Source organism: Malaclemys terrapin, chromosome 5, assembly GCF_027887155.1.
Source record: "Malaclemys terrapin pileata isolate rMalTer1 chromosome 5, rMalTer1.hap1, whole genome shotgun sequence".
NCBI classification, from domain to species: domain Eukaryota; kingdom Metazoa; phylum Chordata; order Testudines; family Emydidae; genus Malaclemys; species Malaclemys terrapin.
The window spans coordinates 101,583,477-101,602,702 of NC_071509.1; the positions used below are offsets into that span (position 1 = coordinate 101,583,477).

Here is a 19,226-nt window from a genome sequence, read left to right on the forward strand (position 1 = left end):
TGATAGGCATGTAATGGAGCTGCAATTATCTAGCTAATTGGATAATCAGGGGATAGTGTAGAACTGTAATAAAAATGGCTCCAAAGAAGTTGCTTCTGTTTCAGAGAGAAATATGACTTTCAGGTATAATTTTTAACCCATGCTTTTTTTTTTTTTTTTTTTAACATTACAGGGCGGAAGTACAGACTGATCAGCCAGGGGCTTGATCCTTCTCTCACAACTGTATAGAGCGGTGGTAACTCAACGGGCTTTAATGTAGTTACTCTGACACAACTGGTATAAATGAGAAGAAAATCAGGCCCTGAAATTCTGTAGACCTGGAATTTATTTCCAACTCTGCCACTAATTTATGCAATTTTGAGTAAGTCACTTAACCTCTCTGACTTGTTTTCCCCATTTGTAAAATGGAAGAGAAAGAACACTTCTCTCTGAGATTCTCAAATGAAAGATATTAGAACAGTTTTATGTTGTACAACCATAACATTAACATTGTGTATACTAGCATTTTCTTATTAAGTATTTTGACAGGGTAGTGTTGTAGTCACTTATTTTAATGGATGGTTTCTTTGGCTAATCATGAACACCTTTTTTGTTAGGTTGCTTTCAAAAAGTAAGTAACATCCAAATATTTATCAATTCAGAAGGAAGAAAATGGAATAAATATTTTAAATTATAAAAACTGGGATTACACTGATCAGACAAAGCACAATTTAAATGAGATTTTTTTTGTTTGACTAATGTTAAAACATAAAGCAGTTAACTACACACACACGTGCACTAAAGGTCTGTCCTATTAACATTAAGGATAAGACAAACTTAAAGCCAGAAACTCAGAGTAAAACCTTTACACATGCCATAGTGTCTAGCTATTGCAGATGCCTAACTATGCATGAGCTTCCATAGCACATGTGCAATGAGAGTGATAGACTGAGTGAGATTAACTATGAACATCCTGCCTTTTCTTTGTGTAAATCACATATTTAACATAGCTGTATTCTTTTTCTTTTTACAGGAAACCATTTATTTTGAGTCAGTGTTATATTAGTCTTTGTAGAAAGTGGGGCTGACTTGTTGCCATGTTCCATCAGTCACATTCTGAACACACTGCCTAGAATTTTTGGTATTTCTTTGACAAAGGTTTTAGACACTTCTCCCATTAGAATCAATGGGAGTTTGCTATTAATTTCAAAAGGACCAAAAGACTGTCTTTAGCTGGGAAGAGTTAGCTACTAACCAGTAGCTATGTCCTCTATCTGGACTGGTACTAGACTTAAATTTCTTTTTGTAAAGTGGTAGCTTAAATCAACAAAGAAGCCAAGTTTAGACCAAATCTTGCCCTTTAAGAGCATTCTGCTAAATAAAACTCCCATTGAACTTAAAGTGAGTTTTGCCATTGATCTAAATGGAAGCAGATTGTTTTTTTTTGTAGAATCTGACACATTAAAAGCTCCTGACTATTGGTCTAAGGTGCTCACGAAGACCATTGAGAACCAGATTTAAAAATTGGGAAAAGAACTATTAAAATTAAAAAATAAATAGGCCAACATGCAACCCTTTATCAAAATTAGGACTGTATTATAAGGTGGGGGGTATTTTTTTTCTCCCTGTGTGTAGTTATCTATTCTCCCGCAACTCTCTTATGAGCTGCCTGGTACTCTCCCCAAGGAAACACCTATAATACATAACCACTTTCTATCTTCTTGTAAGGGTATAGAAAATGTTGTTTGATTTTGAACATAAATTTCAAATAGGTGAATGAAGGGAGCCCATCACTTTTATTAATATATAAACAAACAATGTAGCTGCTATTGCATCATAGCAAAAGGGATAATTATCTCATAATTCACATCACCTTCTCTTTCTCATTCCCAACCTCTATCACACACAGTGGTATTATTGTTGAAAAAGAGAGAAAAGCACTCCCAACCACTATTGTTGTGGGATCTGAAAAGGAAATCAATCCTTAAAAAAGAAAGAAAAGTATAACAAAACCCCAATAAACAAAATCAAATAAAAAATATCCTCCTCTACCTCCATTATGATGTTGCAAAAGACATGAAAGGGAACTTGTACAACAACAGGCCAGCTAAATTTTTTCTTTTATTTCTTTACAAAAGTTTGAGCTTATTTTGGGGGAAACGGATGTAAATAGAAGACAGACTAGCCTGATCTAGAAGGAAATGTTTACAGCTAGGGAAATAATTCAAGATCCGATTATCTATGTACAAATTTGATCCTCTGGAATGCTGCTAAAGGTGGTGAAATATACGGCTGGTCTACTGCTGAAATCCCTCCTCAGTCCTCACTCACTCAGTAAATAATAAGTGCATGCAATATCTGGCCTTCTGGGCTGGTTACACACGTACAAGTTATCAAGCAGCAGCATTAACTTGTACACCCAATTTTCCCAAGGTTTAAAAAATAAATTTAAAGAGAATAGCTGCAAGCTACCTGATTAAAGCAATTCCTTCCTATTTTGCTTAGCAAATTCCCAGAGAAGTGTACCAAAGTACAAAAAGGAGATTGTTGTAAATTGAATTAGTGGTATACTTGATGCAACTTTTCAGTTCAAACAGTATAAGAAATATATTACCAGAAACATATATTACTAGAACACACCAGGACCCTTCTGCTGCAAGACAAATGTACTGATGCCTTAAAAGTTAAAAACATCCTATCAGAATCTCTCTTAAGTATGCTATCTTTTTTTTTATAAGAGATATATGTTTTTCAATTTCCTGTACCCTGAAAGGTCTGTTAGCAGGGAAATTGGTGTTAACCTCATCCACTTCCACAGTGTGGTGAAAATGAAATTCGGTGAGTTCAGCTTAGCTATGTACGACTCACTGAAGGAAAGTCATTATCTATCTGTACAAAATTCACTTCTAGTGAAATATGGCTCTGCCAAAATCCCCTTTACAGAAATGATCACTTGCACACACTTAACACGTGTACATTCATTCTGTAATAGCACAGCCAATTCATTACAGCCTTTCCTAGGGAAATGTGTTCAATACACCAGCACACCCCCAAGGAACCAAGTGCGGACACACAAATAGCTCAGCTCACAGCATACCCATATCAACCACACACATACACAACCCAGACAAAACACACAGCAGCCAACACACGCTCATTTCTGCAGTTCACCCACTCACGCATAGCAACCAAACGGACACACACAGGACACAGCGGAGCCAACACACACTGCACACAAGCAGCCGCTACACGCACCCCCACCCCTCGGCACGCAATCAACCCACTCTCACAGCATGCAATCTCGACACGCACGCAATACACCCAGCTGCCAGCAGCACATACCCACCCACGCAATCGATGCAGCCGCCTCCACAGGTATCCGGCTGAGGACAGGCTGGAGCCAGCGTGCCTGCTGCTGCCAGTGCAGCGCTCTGCCTCTCTCTCTCACACACACACACACACACACACACGCTCACCTTGTTTGCAGTCACAGTAGCCCCAGTCCACCCTGCCCCGGCTGTTCCTGTAGAAGCACCAGGGTCTGCTTCTGCCGTCGGGGTTCCTGCAGAAGTTGTGCTGGCCCCGCAGCCCCTTCCCCTGGGGGGTCTTCTCCAGGAAAGTGGGCACCTCCGCCCAGGGCAGGCACTCGGCGCCGAACTCGGTCACGTTGACAAAGCGCCCCCCTGACCCTTCGGCTCCAGGGCAGCCGGGCTGGTGCTGGGGGGCCGGCGGGGCACGGGGCGAGCGGGAATGCTGCGGGCCATGAGCAGGGGCAAGGGGATGGTTAAGAGAGGCCGCGTCAAAGCTGCCCGCTGCGGGGGTCGTCCCTAAAATCAGAGCCACCAGCAGGCTGGGTAATGCCATGGTGCCAGTGCCGCCTCTCCCGGGCCATCTCCCCCTCGGCTCTATCCCAGTGTGAAGGGGGAGGGCGGGGCTGCCGCTTCCCTCTAATCCTGCCCCCACCTCCCCCGGCGCGCACACACCCTCCCCCTGGCCGGCTCACGCTCCGGAGCAGCAGAGCCGAAGTACTTGCCCCCAGAGCGGAGCGGTACTTGCCCCCGCCCGGCTCCCCGGGAGAAAGGGGGTGGGGGGGAGAGATGCGAATTGCTGCTACCTGCCTTGGCAGCTCCGTGCCCGCCGGGTGCCTGGCCAACCGAGGGTGCGGGCCCTTAGCGCGCACACACACACACACACACGCTTCCTTGCAGAACTCGGGGTGGCCTCACCCTCCTGCCACCCCATCAGCTGGGCTGCCTACACCAGGTACCCACGGAGGGCCAATTCTGCTTCCTCCCGCCCGCTCTCCTGGGCGCCACCCTTTGGGGGCGTCCAGGCATGGAAGACAATTAACAGCTGCCCGGAAAGTAGATGTGAACGTCCCAGGGAGCCTCGCTGGGGTCCCTCCCCTGCATTGGTGCTGGAGGTGCTGGGGCACCCCTTGGCTTGAAGTGGTTTCCATTAAATACAGGGCTCTCAGTACCCCCCAGTATAAAAATTGTTCCAGCACCCCTGACCCCGGCCTCCCCCACGACTGCTTCCTCAAGCCACTGATGAGGTTCCCGTCCCCACTCCCACCTCCCTCTCAACTCCTCTCTGCTGGGACCCCAAATCCCTCCCTGCCTTGGTTCCCCCCCCCCCAACTCTCCCCTCTTCCACACTCTCTCCTGCTTCTCTCCCTGGAGTCTCTGCTGTCTCCTTCCCCCTGAAATCCCTGCTTTGCTTTTTCCCCAGGACCCTTCCTCCCCTGGAGCCCCGTCTGCTCTTCCCCAGGAGCGGTGCCAGGATTTTTGGTGCCCTAGGCGGGGGTCCTTCTGTGCTCCCGGTCTTCGGGGCACTTCGGCAGCAGGTCCCGGAGTGAGTGAAGGATCTGCCGCAGAATTGCCGCTGAAGACCCGGAGCGCGGAAGGACCCCCCACAGCCAAATTGCCACCGAGGGCGGTAAAATGCTGCCCCCCCCAAATCCTGGTGTGCCTGCCCTGCTCTTCCCCCACTTCCGTCTGCACCCAGCACATTCGCTCACTTTGGTCCTCCTCTCTCAACCTGTTTTTCTCTCCCTTCATCACATCCCCAAACTCCCTGGGGAATCTTGCAGTCTCTTTGACACCATCACAAAGAGCCGCAGGAAGGGCCTGGACACCATTTCACAACAAAACCTCGGGGATGGGGAGTGTCTAGGTTGAAAGACAGAGAAATACACCCAGCACCAGGATCTGTGAGAGAGAGAGAGGCAGAGAGATTCCAAAACAGGTCTGGAAAACACGAAGAGGGGCTGAAAACAAATGCAGTAGGGGAAAATGTCTTCAAGGGCTTCCTGCCTCCCCCAGAACCATGTGCTTTGCATAGTAGTAATCCTCCCATCCCCAGGCATTGTGGGGTTCCACATGATCTAGTAATCCTTGATTTGCTCCTCTTATCAGGTTGGCCATCAGTTTGCCTTTCGGTCACAGACTGTTCATTTAAAACATGAGTACTTGTGGCACCTTAGAGACTAACAGGTACCACAAGTACTCCTGTTCTTTTTGCGGATACAGACTAACACGGCTGCTACTCTGAAACCCGTCATTTAAAACATGGGTGCACAAACCCCATTTCCATTGTTTTTTTAAATCTATACTATTAATATTTTACAAAGTCTGAGACTCTTTGGTTAAAGAAGTATGCTTTACTTGGCAGCTCTGTCTGTAGCATGAATCTTTGGATTCTCCTATCTGTAGTTTTCCTTCACTCCCCAATGTTTGTTGCAGCTAGGCAATGTCATTCTGGGTTGAACCTGTCCACACTTAGGTTGCTCTTGTATTCTGAGTAGATCTCCACAGAAAGTGAGAGAGAGAGAGAGATTAGTTTTCTTCTTCAATTGCACTTTCCAGTTCTCACACAAAGTCCCCAACACATACCATCACATCCAACAGAAGAATGTCTGTGACAGTTGTCCCTGACTGAGTGAAAGGGGCAAAACAGTTATGGATTTAAGCTTTTATTCATAAATAGAGAGGGGCTCAATGCACAAAATTTCAGTCTGGATCAAGATCCTGGTGTCAGACATGAATGACAATGATTGTGATATCTGGATCCAGGGTTTTAGTTTTGCTCCTCTCTGATTAAATCATTTTTGCAGCTTTGTGTTTGGTATATTAAAAATAAAGAAATTCTGATTTAAGGTTTCCACAGCAACCTTATTTTTACCCCCTTGCACATAATCATTGCACTATAATATGAATATGAATGCATATATTGTTCTCTCTCTCTCTCTCTCTCTCTCTTTTAGAGCTTCTTTTTGAGCATATATATTTGCATTGGTGTAGTTATGAGTCTGTCAGAATTGAAAAGGGTTATAATATGACTTTACAAAATTCTATACTTAAATCTGACATACAAGACTTTAGCCTAGGAGCAAAATCACTAGGACCACTTGTAAATTGTGTGTAAATATACCCCTATAATAACAGCTAGTTGGCCTAGTGCATTAATATGCTTGATTTTACCCTATGCTTCAAATCATGCTCAGCCAACTTGGGCAGTATCATCCTATTTCCTAGAGAACATTTTGGACATAATAATAAAACCAATGTACAGTTTTCCCTAACCTGAAGGCTTTTTTTCTTTGCCCATGACCGGAAAGGGGCAAAGGGGTTCTGCAGGTCAAGACTGAAGGGAATTGATAGAATTGTGTGGTGAAGCTTGCCAGCAGGACCTATACTGCCACACTTGAGGCAATGCCTTTAGACTCCTGGTTACTTTAGCACTGTAGTTCAATTTGTCTCCCCAAGATGTGTGAGCCTGCAGGGTATCCTCCATTAAATGATCTTCTTGTGTACAATAAAGAGTGTTCCATCTGAGTCATCCAAGCCCCTTCCCTGGTGGCTCCTGGTGGAAATATCTCCACAAGGGGTGGGTTTGGGATGTAACTGGGGCTTCAGCACTGGATGCATCCCACAAGAAGACAAGCCTCAGAAAAGTAAATGCATCTCCTTTCCATGCCCCCTCAAAGATCCCCTCCTCAAATCACAAGGTGGCTCAGTTTGGGATTACTCATATGAGTAGGTTTGGTCCTAAACTATTTTTATTGTGTTTACCATGGTTGGCTATAATCTTTGTAATCCTACTAGTAAAAATGGCTTCAGTTTTAAAACAATGGTTATAAATTAACTCACAATAAGATTAAAGATCTCTTGATGTTCCATATATTGAGATTTACCAGCTAGGGGCCCAATCTTGCTCCCATTTAAGCCAATTACATTGATTTCAGAATAAGTAGGAGAAGGCCCTATGGACTTTCTTTGTCTTTTTAAATTGGGAGACAAAGCAATTTTAACTATCAAAAATATCCATTAAAGTGACATTGAAATAAATGATTCAGCTCCCACTGAAGTCAATAGCAATTCTTTCTTTTGCAAAACATGCATCATCTGATAAATGAACATAAACTTAAGGACCAAATCTTGCTCACTGTGAGCAAGTGGTCCTATTACAGGAGCAGTCCTATAACCAGCAGTCCCATTGAAGTCAGTGGAACTACTCGCATGAGTAAGGCAGGTTTTGGCTCTTAAGCCGATCCTGCAAATGATTGTAACCATAGATATAATTACCTGCATAGAGCTCAGTGGGGCTCTATGTGGGTGCACAGGTCCAGCTACGTGGAGTCAGTTGCAGGATTAGGGCCTTAGTATGTATGAAATGCCAACAGGATTGGCTGGGCTTTGTCCATGCCTAAGCATTTCACGGTCCCAACATCAAATTATTGACAAGGCAAAAAACCAAGAGAATGATTAGCTTGTATGATCTGACCATCTCAAAAGAATCAGTTTGTCCCCATTCATTTAAAGAGTGTTCAGTAGCAAGAATTTAAAATTTGACTGGGGAGTAAGGACCCAGTGCTGCTCCCATTGAAATCAATTGCACAACTCCCAGGTCAAAATTTTTATAAGTGGTCACTAAATTTGACTGCTTCCATTTTTGAGATACCTTGTGCATGACTGTCAAATGTGCTGAGCACCAGCAGCTCCATTGATGTCAACATTCAAGAGTTAATGTTCAGAAGTAGGGACCTGATCCTCTGATTTATTTACCCTGACACCAAAGGGAGCAGCATTGGGCTACAAAAATGTTTATTTTTATTTACCTATGGCCCAAGCCTGCTCTCACGATGTTAGTCGCAGTCAATGGAATCATGAATTGTGAATATTTAAAAACAGGAATCTTATTTATTGTCAAAACTAGAAAAATGGAAAACATCTACTGATTTATTTCTTGGATTCATTTGGCTTACTCGAAGGCAAAAAAAGTGTGAACTTTATTTAATTGATCCCTGAAATGATGTCACAAGAAGTGATTCTTTTGGTTTTGTTTAATGATTCATACAGTAGAGCTAAGTTAAAATAGAAGCTTTTATAGTTTTAATTTTTTTTAAATTGTTTATCAGCTCAAATGTCTGGTAATAAAATCATAACCTTTAAAATATATACATGTCAAATCTCTTCTCACCCCACACTGAAAGGTAAAATCCAAACACAAAGTGACCAACATAGTTTGTTAAATAAATAAAAGTTTTGTGTAATAAACCATTTGTTCCACATCCAGTGTTTATTAAAAACAATCAAAGGACAATTTATTCTTTCTGGTCCCCACTATAGTGGTCTTATATCTGCACTATGGCTCTCTCTCTCTTGCATATCCTGTATTTGTTCTCTGTGCAGAACGTCCAGTGTTGCCTATGGGAGGATTGCAAGTGGAACAAGGGCAAAATATGCAATACAGATCCAGTGTGAAGAACTCCACACTGTGGACTGAAGAATAGGATTTTGCCCAGAAAATGATAAAGAAAAGAAAAAAAAAAAACTTTAGGTGTTCAAACCTCTAAGACAAGATACAGAATTGCTGCTTGTGCATGTTACAAAACTGGCTACCTGTGCACAAACTATACAGTGTAACTATAGTTATTCCTCATGTTACTCGGTTCTCCAAGACCTTACTTCTTTTCCACCCTGTGCAAAGCAGAAAAAGGGCCATGTGGGCAGTAGAGAGGGGGTGACAGAGCTCAGACAAATTTACTCCTCTTAAACTGGATATGGAGAATGGTTGTACCATACCCATTTCATATGTATAGGGTTACTTCATCCTCTAATACTCTAATACTTTGTGACTTCTGATTGGTCTGAATTGGAAGATGTATATTCGCTGCTCAGTGCCTATATGCGTTTCCTATTCATTTTAATTGGTCTATACATGCTTACTGACAGAGTACATTTTCATTTGTTCTTCAGATTTCTTAAATGTGAGTCAGCACATATAACACATCTTATTTATTTATTTATTTATTTTAGCAAATGCTTATTGGCAGACATGAAGACTGAAGTCCTCTATTTATCAACTGAACAAGTATAGCACTGGAATCAGGAATGCAGAAACCGCCATCTTTGAGTTTCAACCCTGACTGTGACCTGACCAGCTCTAGGTATGAGAAGCTGGAGTGGTGGGTGAGTTTTGTGATCTGGACAATTGTCTAATAGGAACCATATTGAGACTTCTAACTCATTTAATATAAGTCAAATAAATTTTGGTCCCTACTGACCAGGTCTAGATTCAAACAAGCAGCCTAAATGTGAAAGAGTAGAGCAAGGGGTGGCTTCAGGCTGCGTGGGAAAGTTTGATACTAACATGTCCAGCCCTACAATTTCTATGATTCTATCATATGTAAAATTCCCAGGGGAAGTAAATACAGATATAATGGGATGGGAAGGGGGAATGCAACCAAACAGGCACATACATCACATTGAAATGAGTTTGTAACTTCCTAATACTTCCCTACATTATTGCTTTTTAATGTAACCAAGCATGGTGGGCCCAACTGAACACCTAAGTCAATGCAAAAACTCCCTATGACTTTAGTGGGCATTGGCACAGGCCTTATAATAGCTGCAGGGAAGATTTGGAATCAGGATTGGGAGGATGGGTGGAGGGATAGTTTACAAGAGGATCTCCACCTTAAGAAATGGTCCACAATATAAAACAGTTTGAGAACCACTCCCATATATGATTCAAAATATTTAGGATATAAGTCAGTGCTTCTGCAAAATAAATTATCCTCTTTAATTCCATTATCTCTGCCAAACTATCATAGACAGTAGAAATTTGGAGTACTGCCAAGTCTGAGTTATAGATGGATTTAGTTTTATACTTGTATAGAAGAGAATAGGCCTTTTGTCTGTGATAATAAATAAACTCAACAGGGTGACCCTGCATTACACAGGCTATAGTTGAGCAGGCGGTAATTGATGGGATTTCCATTACTGCATGACACCGTCTATGTCATAATGAGATCATAGGAGAAACTTTTTAAAACTATTAAATACTATCTTGTACAAGGCAAGCAAGATTTGTATTTAAACATAAAAGACTTGATTTACTGTAACTCTTTAGTGATATGGGTGTAATACAAACTGGCTTATATAGGCATATGTGAAATAATTTCTTTGAAAATTAAATAGAACATTGAGCTATGTGAAATCGGTGCATGCTTGTTGTGTGAAATGGTGAGTGAAAACTTTTGACATTTTGATTCAGATCATTTTGACCCCACAAAAGTATTTGTATATGAATTTCAAAGGAATTATAATTTTTGCATAGAAAAAAAGTAAATATTTGAATTATTATATGAAATATGGAGCAATTTCTGCTTGATAAATGGCCCCACAGAGCAAAATTTTCAGTTAGAAAATTTTCACAAAAGGAAGACCAGATTATATCTGTAACAGCATGTAAAAACCTCAGTTTCAGATACAAGTTTTTCTTTCATTGAGTGTATTTTGCACATTACTGGAAAATGAAGCCACATTTCCAGAAGTGTGTGCAAGCATTTACACAATCAAATATACATACACTTTAAGTTCCCAATTCTGCAAATACATACACATATGCTTAACTTTATGTACTGTGAGTAGCCCATTGGCTTCAGTGGGATGACTCTCAGTGCATAAAGTATGTGCATAAATGTACATGAATAAGTCTTGGAGAATTGAAGCCATAATTTGCACATGCAATTGCCACAGTTGCAAATGCACTCATGGTAACTGCACATACAACTGACTATACTGGTAGCAATAATTACCACATGATGGTTTCTAAGTTACTGTATTATTTCGTTATACTACAAAATAGGTATGATATTACATATACTGTGGTGTGTTAGCTGTTGGTAAAAACTGAAACTTAAAAGTGGTGATTACTGTAAAGAAAAGGACATTTAAAGACACAAACACCTTTTAATTCAGTTGAAATACACAAGGCAAGGAGGATATTTTGGAGAGGCAGAATGGCAAATAATATCTATTAAATAGTTTGGTTAAAAAACATGGACTTTCCTTTCTCAACAGGGATGCCTGGAATATGTGGATTTTATTGGGTAGATATATATTGAGCCCACACCTCATATGAGGTTCCACAAGTGATTTATTCCAGTCTTATACTGGAGAGACAACCCTGTCCAGACTAAAAAAAATCAATGCACTGGCCATAGATATTTTGTTAAATCACTTGTTGATTCAGATACAAAGATCAGCAGTGAGAGACACTCCTTTATATGAACAGTTTCAGAGTAACAGCCGTGTTAGTCTGTATCCGCAAAAAGAAGAACAGGAGTACTTGTGGCACCTTAGAGACTAACAAATTTATTAGAGCATAAGCTTTCGTGGACTACAGCCCACTTCTTCGGATGCATATAGAATGGAACATATAATGAGGAGATATATATACACACATACAGAGAGCATAAACAGGTGGGAGTTGTCTTACCAACTCTGAGAGGCCAATTAATTAAGAGGAAAAAAAAAACAAAACACTTTTGAAGTGATAATCAAGATAGCCCAGTACAGACAGTTTGATAAGAAGTGTGAGAGTACTTACAAGGGGAGATAGTCAACGTTTGTAATGGCTCAGCCATTCCCAGTCCTTATTCAAACCGGAGTTGATTGTGTCTAGTTTGCATATCAATTCTAGCTCTGCAGTCTCTCTTTGGAGTCTGTTTTTGAAGTTTTTCTGTTGTAATATAGCCACCCGCAGGTCTGTCACTGAATGACCAGACAGGTTAAAGTGTTCTCCCACTGGTTTTTGAGTATTTTGATTCCTGATGTCAGATTTGTGTCCATTAATTCTTTTGCATAGAGACTGTCCGGTTTGGCCAATGTACATGGCAGAGGGGCATTGCTGGCACATGATGGCATATATCACATTGGTAGATGTGCAGGTGAACGAGCCCCTGATGGTATGGCTGATGTGATTAGGTCCTATGATGATGTCACTTGAATAGATATGTGGACAGAGTTGGCATCGGGGTTTGTTACAAGGATAGGTTCCTGGGTTAGTGGTTTTGTTCAGTGATGTGTGGTTGCTGGTGAGTATTTGCTTTAGGTTGGGGGGTTGTCTGTAAGCGAGGACAGGTCTGTCTCCCAAGATCTGTGAGAGTAAAGGATCATCTTTCAGGATAGGTTGTAGATCTCTGATGATGCGCTGGAGAGGTTTTAGTTGGGGGCTGAAGGTGACAGCTAGTGGTGTTCTGTTATTTTCTTTGTTGGGCCTGTCTTGTAGGAGGTGACTTCTGGGTACTCGCCTGGCTCTGTCAATCTGTTTTTTCACTTCAGCAGGTGGGTATTGTAGTTTTAAGAATGCTTGATAGAGATCTTGTAGGTGCTTGTCTCTATCCGAGGGATTGGAGCAAATGCGGTTATATCTTAGAGCTTGGCTGTAGACAATGGATCGTGTGGTGAACACCACTAGCTGTCACCTTCAGCCCCCAACTAAAACCTCTCCAGCGCATCATCAGAGATCTACAACCTATCCTGAAAGATGATCCTTTACTCTCACAGATCTTGGGAGACAGACCTGTCCTCGCTTACAGACAACCCCCCAACCTAAAGCAAATACTCACCAGCAACCACACATCACTGAACAAAACCACTAACCCAGGAACCTATCCTTGTAACAAACCCCGATGCCAACTCTGTCCACATATCTATTCAAGTGACATCATCATAGGACCTAATCACATCAGCCATACCATCAGGGGCTCGTTCACCTGCACATCTACCAATGTGATATATGCCATCATGTGCCAGCAATGCCCCTCTGCCATGTACATTGGCCAAACCGGACAGTCTCTACGCAAAAGAATTAATGGACACAAATCTGACATCAGGAATCAAAATACTCAAAAACCAGTGGGAGAACACTTTAACCTGTCTGGTCATTCAGTGACAGACCTGCGGGTGGCTATATTACAACAGAAAAACTTCAAAAACAGACTCCAAAGAGAGACTGCAGAGCTAGAATTGATATGCAAACTAGACACAATCAACTCCGGTTTGAATAAGGACTGGGAATGGCTGAGCCATTACAAACGTTGACTATCTCCCCTTGTAAGTACTCTCACACTTCTTATCAAACTGTCTGTACTGGGCTATCTTGATTATCACTTCAAAAGTGTTTTTTTTTTTTTTTTCCTCTTAATTAATTGGCCTCTCAGAGTTGGTAAGACAACTCCCACCTGTTTATGCTCTCTGTATGTGTGTATATATATCTCCTCATTATATGTTCCATTCTATATGCATCCGAAGAAGTGGGCTGTAGTCCACGAAAGCTTATGCTCTAATAAATTTGTTAGTCTCTAAGGTGCCACAAGTACTCCTGTTCTTCCTTTATATGAAGTGTCTATGCTCTTTCATGTAGAAAGTGTCTTCCAGAAGCCAACAACATTTCTCCTGATTAGCACAGCCTGCTACAGGGCCAGAATCCTTATTCATTCCAACCTTCCACTAAAATCAGTTAGAACTGTGCCCAGTGGCATTAGAACAATTTTTATAGTGGGGGTGCTGAAAGCCATTGACCAAAAGTGCAACCCCTGTATATGATGGAAACCAATGCTGCATCTAATTCCAGCACTCCTGATTGTGCCTGGATATGGACAGCTGGTTCATAGCGGGAAGACAGATAACTTTTCACAATTTCTCTGACATTAATGGTGTAGAAGGCCCTGTTGGGTAAATAGTGGGTTATAAATGTAGTTGCTTTGATGAGTTAGTCACCTATTAGTAGTCCAGGTAGTCACATCACACTGATCTGTTTCCCTCTGAACCTCTAGGAGGTGGGTGTTCCCACTCAGTCTGGAGTTATGCCTTTGGATATGAATCCTTTCCTATGTACCTTAACAGTGTCTAGCTCAGAATATAGCACCTCATTCTTGTGAGAAGTAAATTAATATGCAGTGATGACATCATGGCACAGACAGATGAGTAGAGCACTCTTTGTTTCTTCTTCCACCCAGTCCAAGTGTCAGCCTCTGATTAGCAACAGTGATACTAGGGCATTTCTAATATTTCCGGCAGGTGCTTTCTCAGATGTCCTATAGGAAACCTGAACCCAATTTATATATAAAATGTAAATGAGAGTAATTCCCCAAGGAACTACAAAATCTCTGAGGGATAGAGGAATTACTTTAGAACTAATCTGCAGCTGGATAAATGCAACAACTCCTCAAGTATTCTATTCATCTTCATTTCATCAAGTTACTATATTAATGGAACAAGAACAAGTATACCCTGACTCATATATGCATTTGAATCTGTCTCTATGAGAAATCATGTATATTTATATATGAAAAAAGTATCACTATGATGTACAATAAAATGAAAAATATTTCTAACACTTATTGAAACATGCAGAATAGACACATACACAAATATGTAAAAAGGTTGAATACTAGTTGGAGCTGGAATAATTTTGTTAGCCTTAAGAATTGGCAGCAGTTCTAGATTAGCACAGTGCTTGAACACCTTGCTATGACTATTGCTGGCCCACATGCAGGAATGCAAAAGAAGGAAGGCTCCTTTTGCCCTCTCTACATTGTTAAGCATCCGTATAGGTACTCTGGCCCTATATGTTTTATTTATTGAACAAAACAAACAAACAAACAAAAATCCCAGATCTTTTCTGTGAAATATCTGTTAAAATCCCGACAAAGTGGGCTTATGTTTCTGCAATTTTCCAATAGCTATGTGCCCATCCCTCTGCACTTCTCTGTTTAAAGTATAACTTAGTAGATTTGATTTATTGAGATCATGTAAAATGTCCTGATTAACATGGAAAATGTTGCCTTATTTTCCAAAGCACTTCTCATTGCATCACTCACTCCAGGGGCAGGAAAGAATCAAATCTAGTTCTCCTGGTGCTTTTTGATATTTCAATTTGGTACTCTGTCTGCCTCGAAGTGCTAGAGACACTGACAGTGTAAAAACTTCCATGTCCTGCATCTGAAGAAGTGAGGTTCTTATCCATGAAAGCTTATGCTCCCAATACTTCTGTTAGTCTTAAAGGTGCCACAGGACCCTCTGTTGCTTTTTACAGATTCAGACTAACACGGCTACCCCTCTGATACATGTCCTGCTGAAATTTGTTTTATGTCTATTTTTTTAAATAAGACCACTGAAAATCTTTTCAAAATAGTTCAGGAAACAGCACCACTGTACATAAATCAGAAAATTGAGCTGTTTAACTCAATGGTTATAACTCATTAGGAATGATTGAGTGGGGAAAAGGTGAGGGTTATTACACTCTATGTCGAAAATGGTGCCTGTTTCCAAGTCACTGATAACTCTGAAGAAAATGATCTTGAATGCTTATGGATCAGTGCCTTAACTATCTGCAGTGGGTAACATAGGCTGGGGGAGGCAGTGTCTCCCCAAACAGCCAGGCGTCGCCCTGCTAACACTCTGCCCCCAGCTGCCCCCCTCCCCCCCAGCCCTCTTTTGCTCGGCATGGCTGTTCCAGTCTCCCTGTGGGGTGGCCCTGGCTCAGGCCATGCCACCCACCCTCCCAGGGCTGGGGCCGCATTGCCTGCTCTCCCATTGCTCTGGGGCTGGGGTGTGTGGTCTGTGGCTGTGCCGCCCGTCCTCCCAGTGCTCTAGGGCTGTGGCCGTGCTGCTCGCTCCGGGGCTGAGGGAAGGGAGGCTGGTGACACTAGCCTGGGGTGGGGGCTGGTGGCTGGGGGGGGAGAGTTCTGGGCTCTGGCAGGGGTGGGGGTTCTGGAAGGGGCGGGGTCTCAGGCGGAAGGGGTGGGGCTGGGGCTAGCCTCCCACAGCCGGTGGTTCACATGCCGCCCATAGCCTTAACATTAAAGAACAAGATAGGGTATTAGTTGGTGAATTCTACAGACCACTAAATCACACTAGGGAATGGGATGACCGACTCCTTATTCACCTATTTATAATGTGTAGGAAGAAAAGCCTCATGATCATGGGTGACTTCAATTTGAGTGACATATGCTGGAGGTTTCATGCTGCCAGTACTAAACCATCCTTGGAATGTCTAAATATTATAGATGTTGGTTTCCTAATAAAAAGTGTTGCATCAAATACAGGGGAATTCTATATTAGATCTCATCTTGACAGATACAGAGGAACTGATCAGAGAACTAAAAATTAATAGTAGCTCAGGTACAAGTGATCATGAGTTGATTACATTTATAATGTGCAAACAGAACAAAGTTCAGACCAGTAATATATAGACACACTTGGTCCTTTAAAAGGGCTGATTTCCCACAGCTGAAAACAATGATGAGTCAAATCAGCTGGGAGCAAGAATTTAATGAGGAAAATGTACATGATAATTGGGAATAGTTTAAGAACACTTTGCTAGACTCCCAAAAAGCTACAATATCACAATCAAGGAAGAAGGCCATAGTGGCTAAAAAAAATGACCTGGTTTAGTGGGGAAGTGAAGACAGCTATATAAATATATATATACATTTAACAAGTGGAAGAAAGGGGAAGTTGATAGTAATGAATATAAATCAGAAGCTAAGAATTGTAGAAAATTGATAAGGGAAGCAAAGGGAAACAAGAAGAATTTTCTGACCAGCAGAGTTAAGGACAATACGAAGGAGTTTTTAAGTATATTATGAACAAAAGAATCCTAATAATGGCATTGGTTAATTACTAGATGGAAGTGGCAGAATTATCAATGATAATGCAGAAAAGGTAGAAGTGTTCAATAAATGTTTCTGTTCTATATTTGGGGGGAAAAACTGATGCTATAGTCATATCATATGATAACACTCTTTCCATTCCACTCGTCTCTCAGAAAGATGTTAAACAGCAGCTGCTAAAGTTAGACATTTTTAAAACAGCAGGTCCAGATAACTTATATCCAAGAGTTTTAAAAGAGCTGTCTGAGGATTTGCTTTACCATTAATGTTGATTTTCAGTAAGTCTTGGAAGACTGGGGAAGTTCCAGAAAACTGGAAGAAAGCTAAGGTTGTAGTGGATGTAATAAACTTCTGTAAAATGTTTGACTTATTACCACATGATATTTTGATTACAAAAGTAGAACAATATAAAATTAGCATGGCATACATTAAATGGATTAAAAGCTAGCTAACTGATAGGTCTCAAAATGTAATTGTAAATGGGGAATCATCATCAAATGGATATATTTCTAGTGGGGTGCAGCAGGAATCAATTCTTGTCCCTATGCTATTTAACATTTTTATCAATGGCACACAAAATCATTACTGATAAAGTTTGCAGATGACACAAAATTGGGGGAATGGTAAATAATGAAGAGGACAGGTCACTGATACAGAGCGATCTGGATTGTCGGGATAATCTGGGTGCAAGCAAACAATATGTGGTTTAATACAGATAAATGTAAATGTATATATCTAGGAACAAAGAATGTAGGCCATACTTACAGGATGCGGGACCCTATCCAGGGTAGAAGTAACTCTGAAATTTTTTTTAGGATAATCAGCTGAACAAGAGCTATCAGTGTGATGCTGTGGCCAAAAGGACTCATAAGGGGCAAGGCTGGGGAGGAAGGCAGACCTACCCTGAGGACCCTTGAACAAGGATGCCAAAGAAGCCTTACTGTGAGGAAGAAGACTATCTGCTGATCATAGTTGGGGCTGAAGGTTTAGTTGTCTTCTCTTTTCTTTTGCTATCTTATATTGGACTTAAAGACTTTTGGGGAGACAGATGGTAAGAATTGATCCACACTGGCATCTCTGAAACAATCTAGAGTGCCTAATATTATTGACCCTCGGAGGGCCCTAGTTCAGAGCCCGATGGAGTGGGATGGCCCAGGCTCCCATACCAACTGCCTTTGTTGCAAGAGGGGCATAAACCTCATTTTTACTCCACCTTCACCTCTAGTAAGGAGAGCGTAAGGACACTGAAAATGCTGAGGTGAGGATAAGCCACATATAAGTATTAGGAACTAGACTGAAGGTTCTGCTGGGAGGCAAGAAACTGAAAACCAGGTATGCTAACCACTAGGCCACCTAGCCTTCCAACTACTCTACTAGAGATGCATAAATGGAGGGAATCTCAAGTAGGAGTAGAGAGGTCATTTTACCACTGTATTTGGCACTGATGCAGCTGCTGCTGGAATACTCTGTCCAGTTCTGGTGTCCACAAGTCAAGAAGGATGTTGATAAATTGGAGAGGGTTCAGAGAAGACCTGAAGGAATGATTTAAGGATTAGAATATATGCCTTGTAGTGATAGATTCAAGGAGATTAATCTATTTAGATTAACAAAGAGAAGTTTAAAGGGTGATTTGATTACAATCTGTAAGAAACTATATGGGAAACAAATACTTGACAGTGGGCTCTTAAATCTAGCAGAGATGGGTATAACATGAGTCTATGGCTGGAAGTTTGAGCTAGACAAATTCAGATGGAAATAAGGCATACCTTTTTAACAGTGAGGGCAATTAACCCTTGGAATAATTTGCCAAGGGTCATGGTGGATTCTCCATTACTGGCAATTTTTAAATCAAGATCCTATGTTTTTGTAAAAGAAATGCTCTCAGAATTGTTTCAGGGAAGTTCTATGGCCCCTGTTATACCTGAGGCCTGTGTTATACATGAGATTTTCCCTTCTGGCCTTGTAATATACGAATCTGTGAAAATAAAGTCTGACCACGCTAGAACTGAAAGTAAATCAGTCTGTTGCCAGTTCTTCTTTTCCACCATCGTTCATTTTCTAGCCAAGGCTAAAAGAAGAAAATTGAACTACTATAGAGTGTTCTTAATGCATAACGCCCCATTTCTGCAAGGTGCTCTGCATCTGCACTCTCAACTCCCATTGAAATTGATGAGTGCTCAGCATTTCTCAAGATTAAATCCTAAATATTCACACCACAAATCCCTCATAGACAATTACATTTTTAAAAACATGTGGCAATTGGAATATGAAAGGGAAT

General features: G+C 41.4%; 1 protein-coding gene and 1 long non-coding RNA gene across 4 annotated transcripts in view; one reads left to right on the forward strand and one right to left on the reverse strand.

Moving 5' to 3' along the window:
* PRSS12 (serine protease 12) overlaps positions 1-3,905 on the reverse strand; it is a 72,084-nt gene extending 68,179 nt beyond the window's left edge. For all 3 annotated transcript variants that reach the window (XM_054030502.1, XM_054030501.1, XM_054030500.1), the window contains exon 1: positions 3,456-3,905. In XM_054030502.1, the coding sequence (XP_053886477.1) occupies positions 3,456-3,843 (388 nt within the window). In that variant the 5' untranslated portion in view covers positions 3,844-3,905. The remainder of the gene's footprint in view (positions 1-3,455) is intronic.
* Positions 211-18,958, forward strand: LOC128838373 (uncharacterized). The gene is made up of 3 exons (XR_008445168.1): positions 211-361; positions 9,300-9,430; positions 17,764-18,958. It is a non-coding gene; the product is annotated as an uncharacterized LOC128838373 (long non-coding RNA).
* Positions 18,959-19,226: the final 268 nt, after the last annotated feature.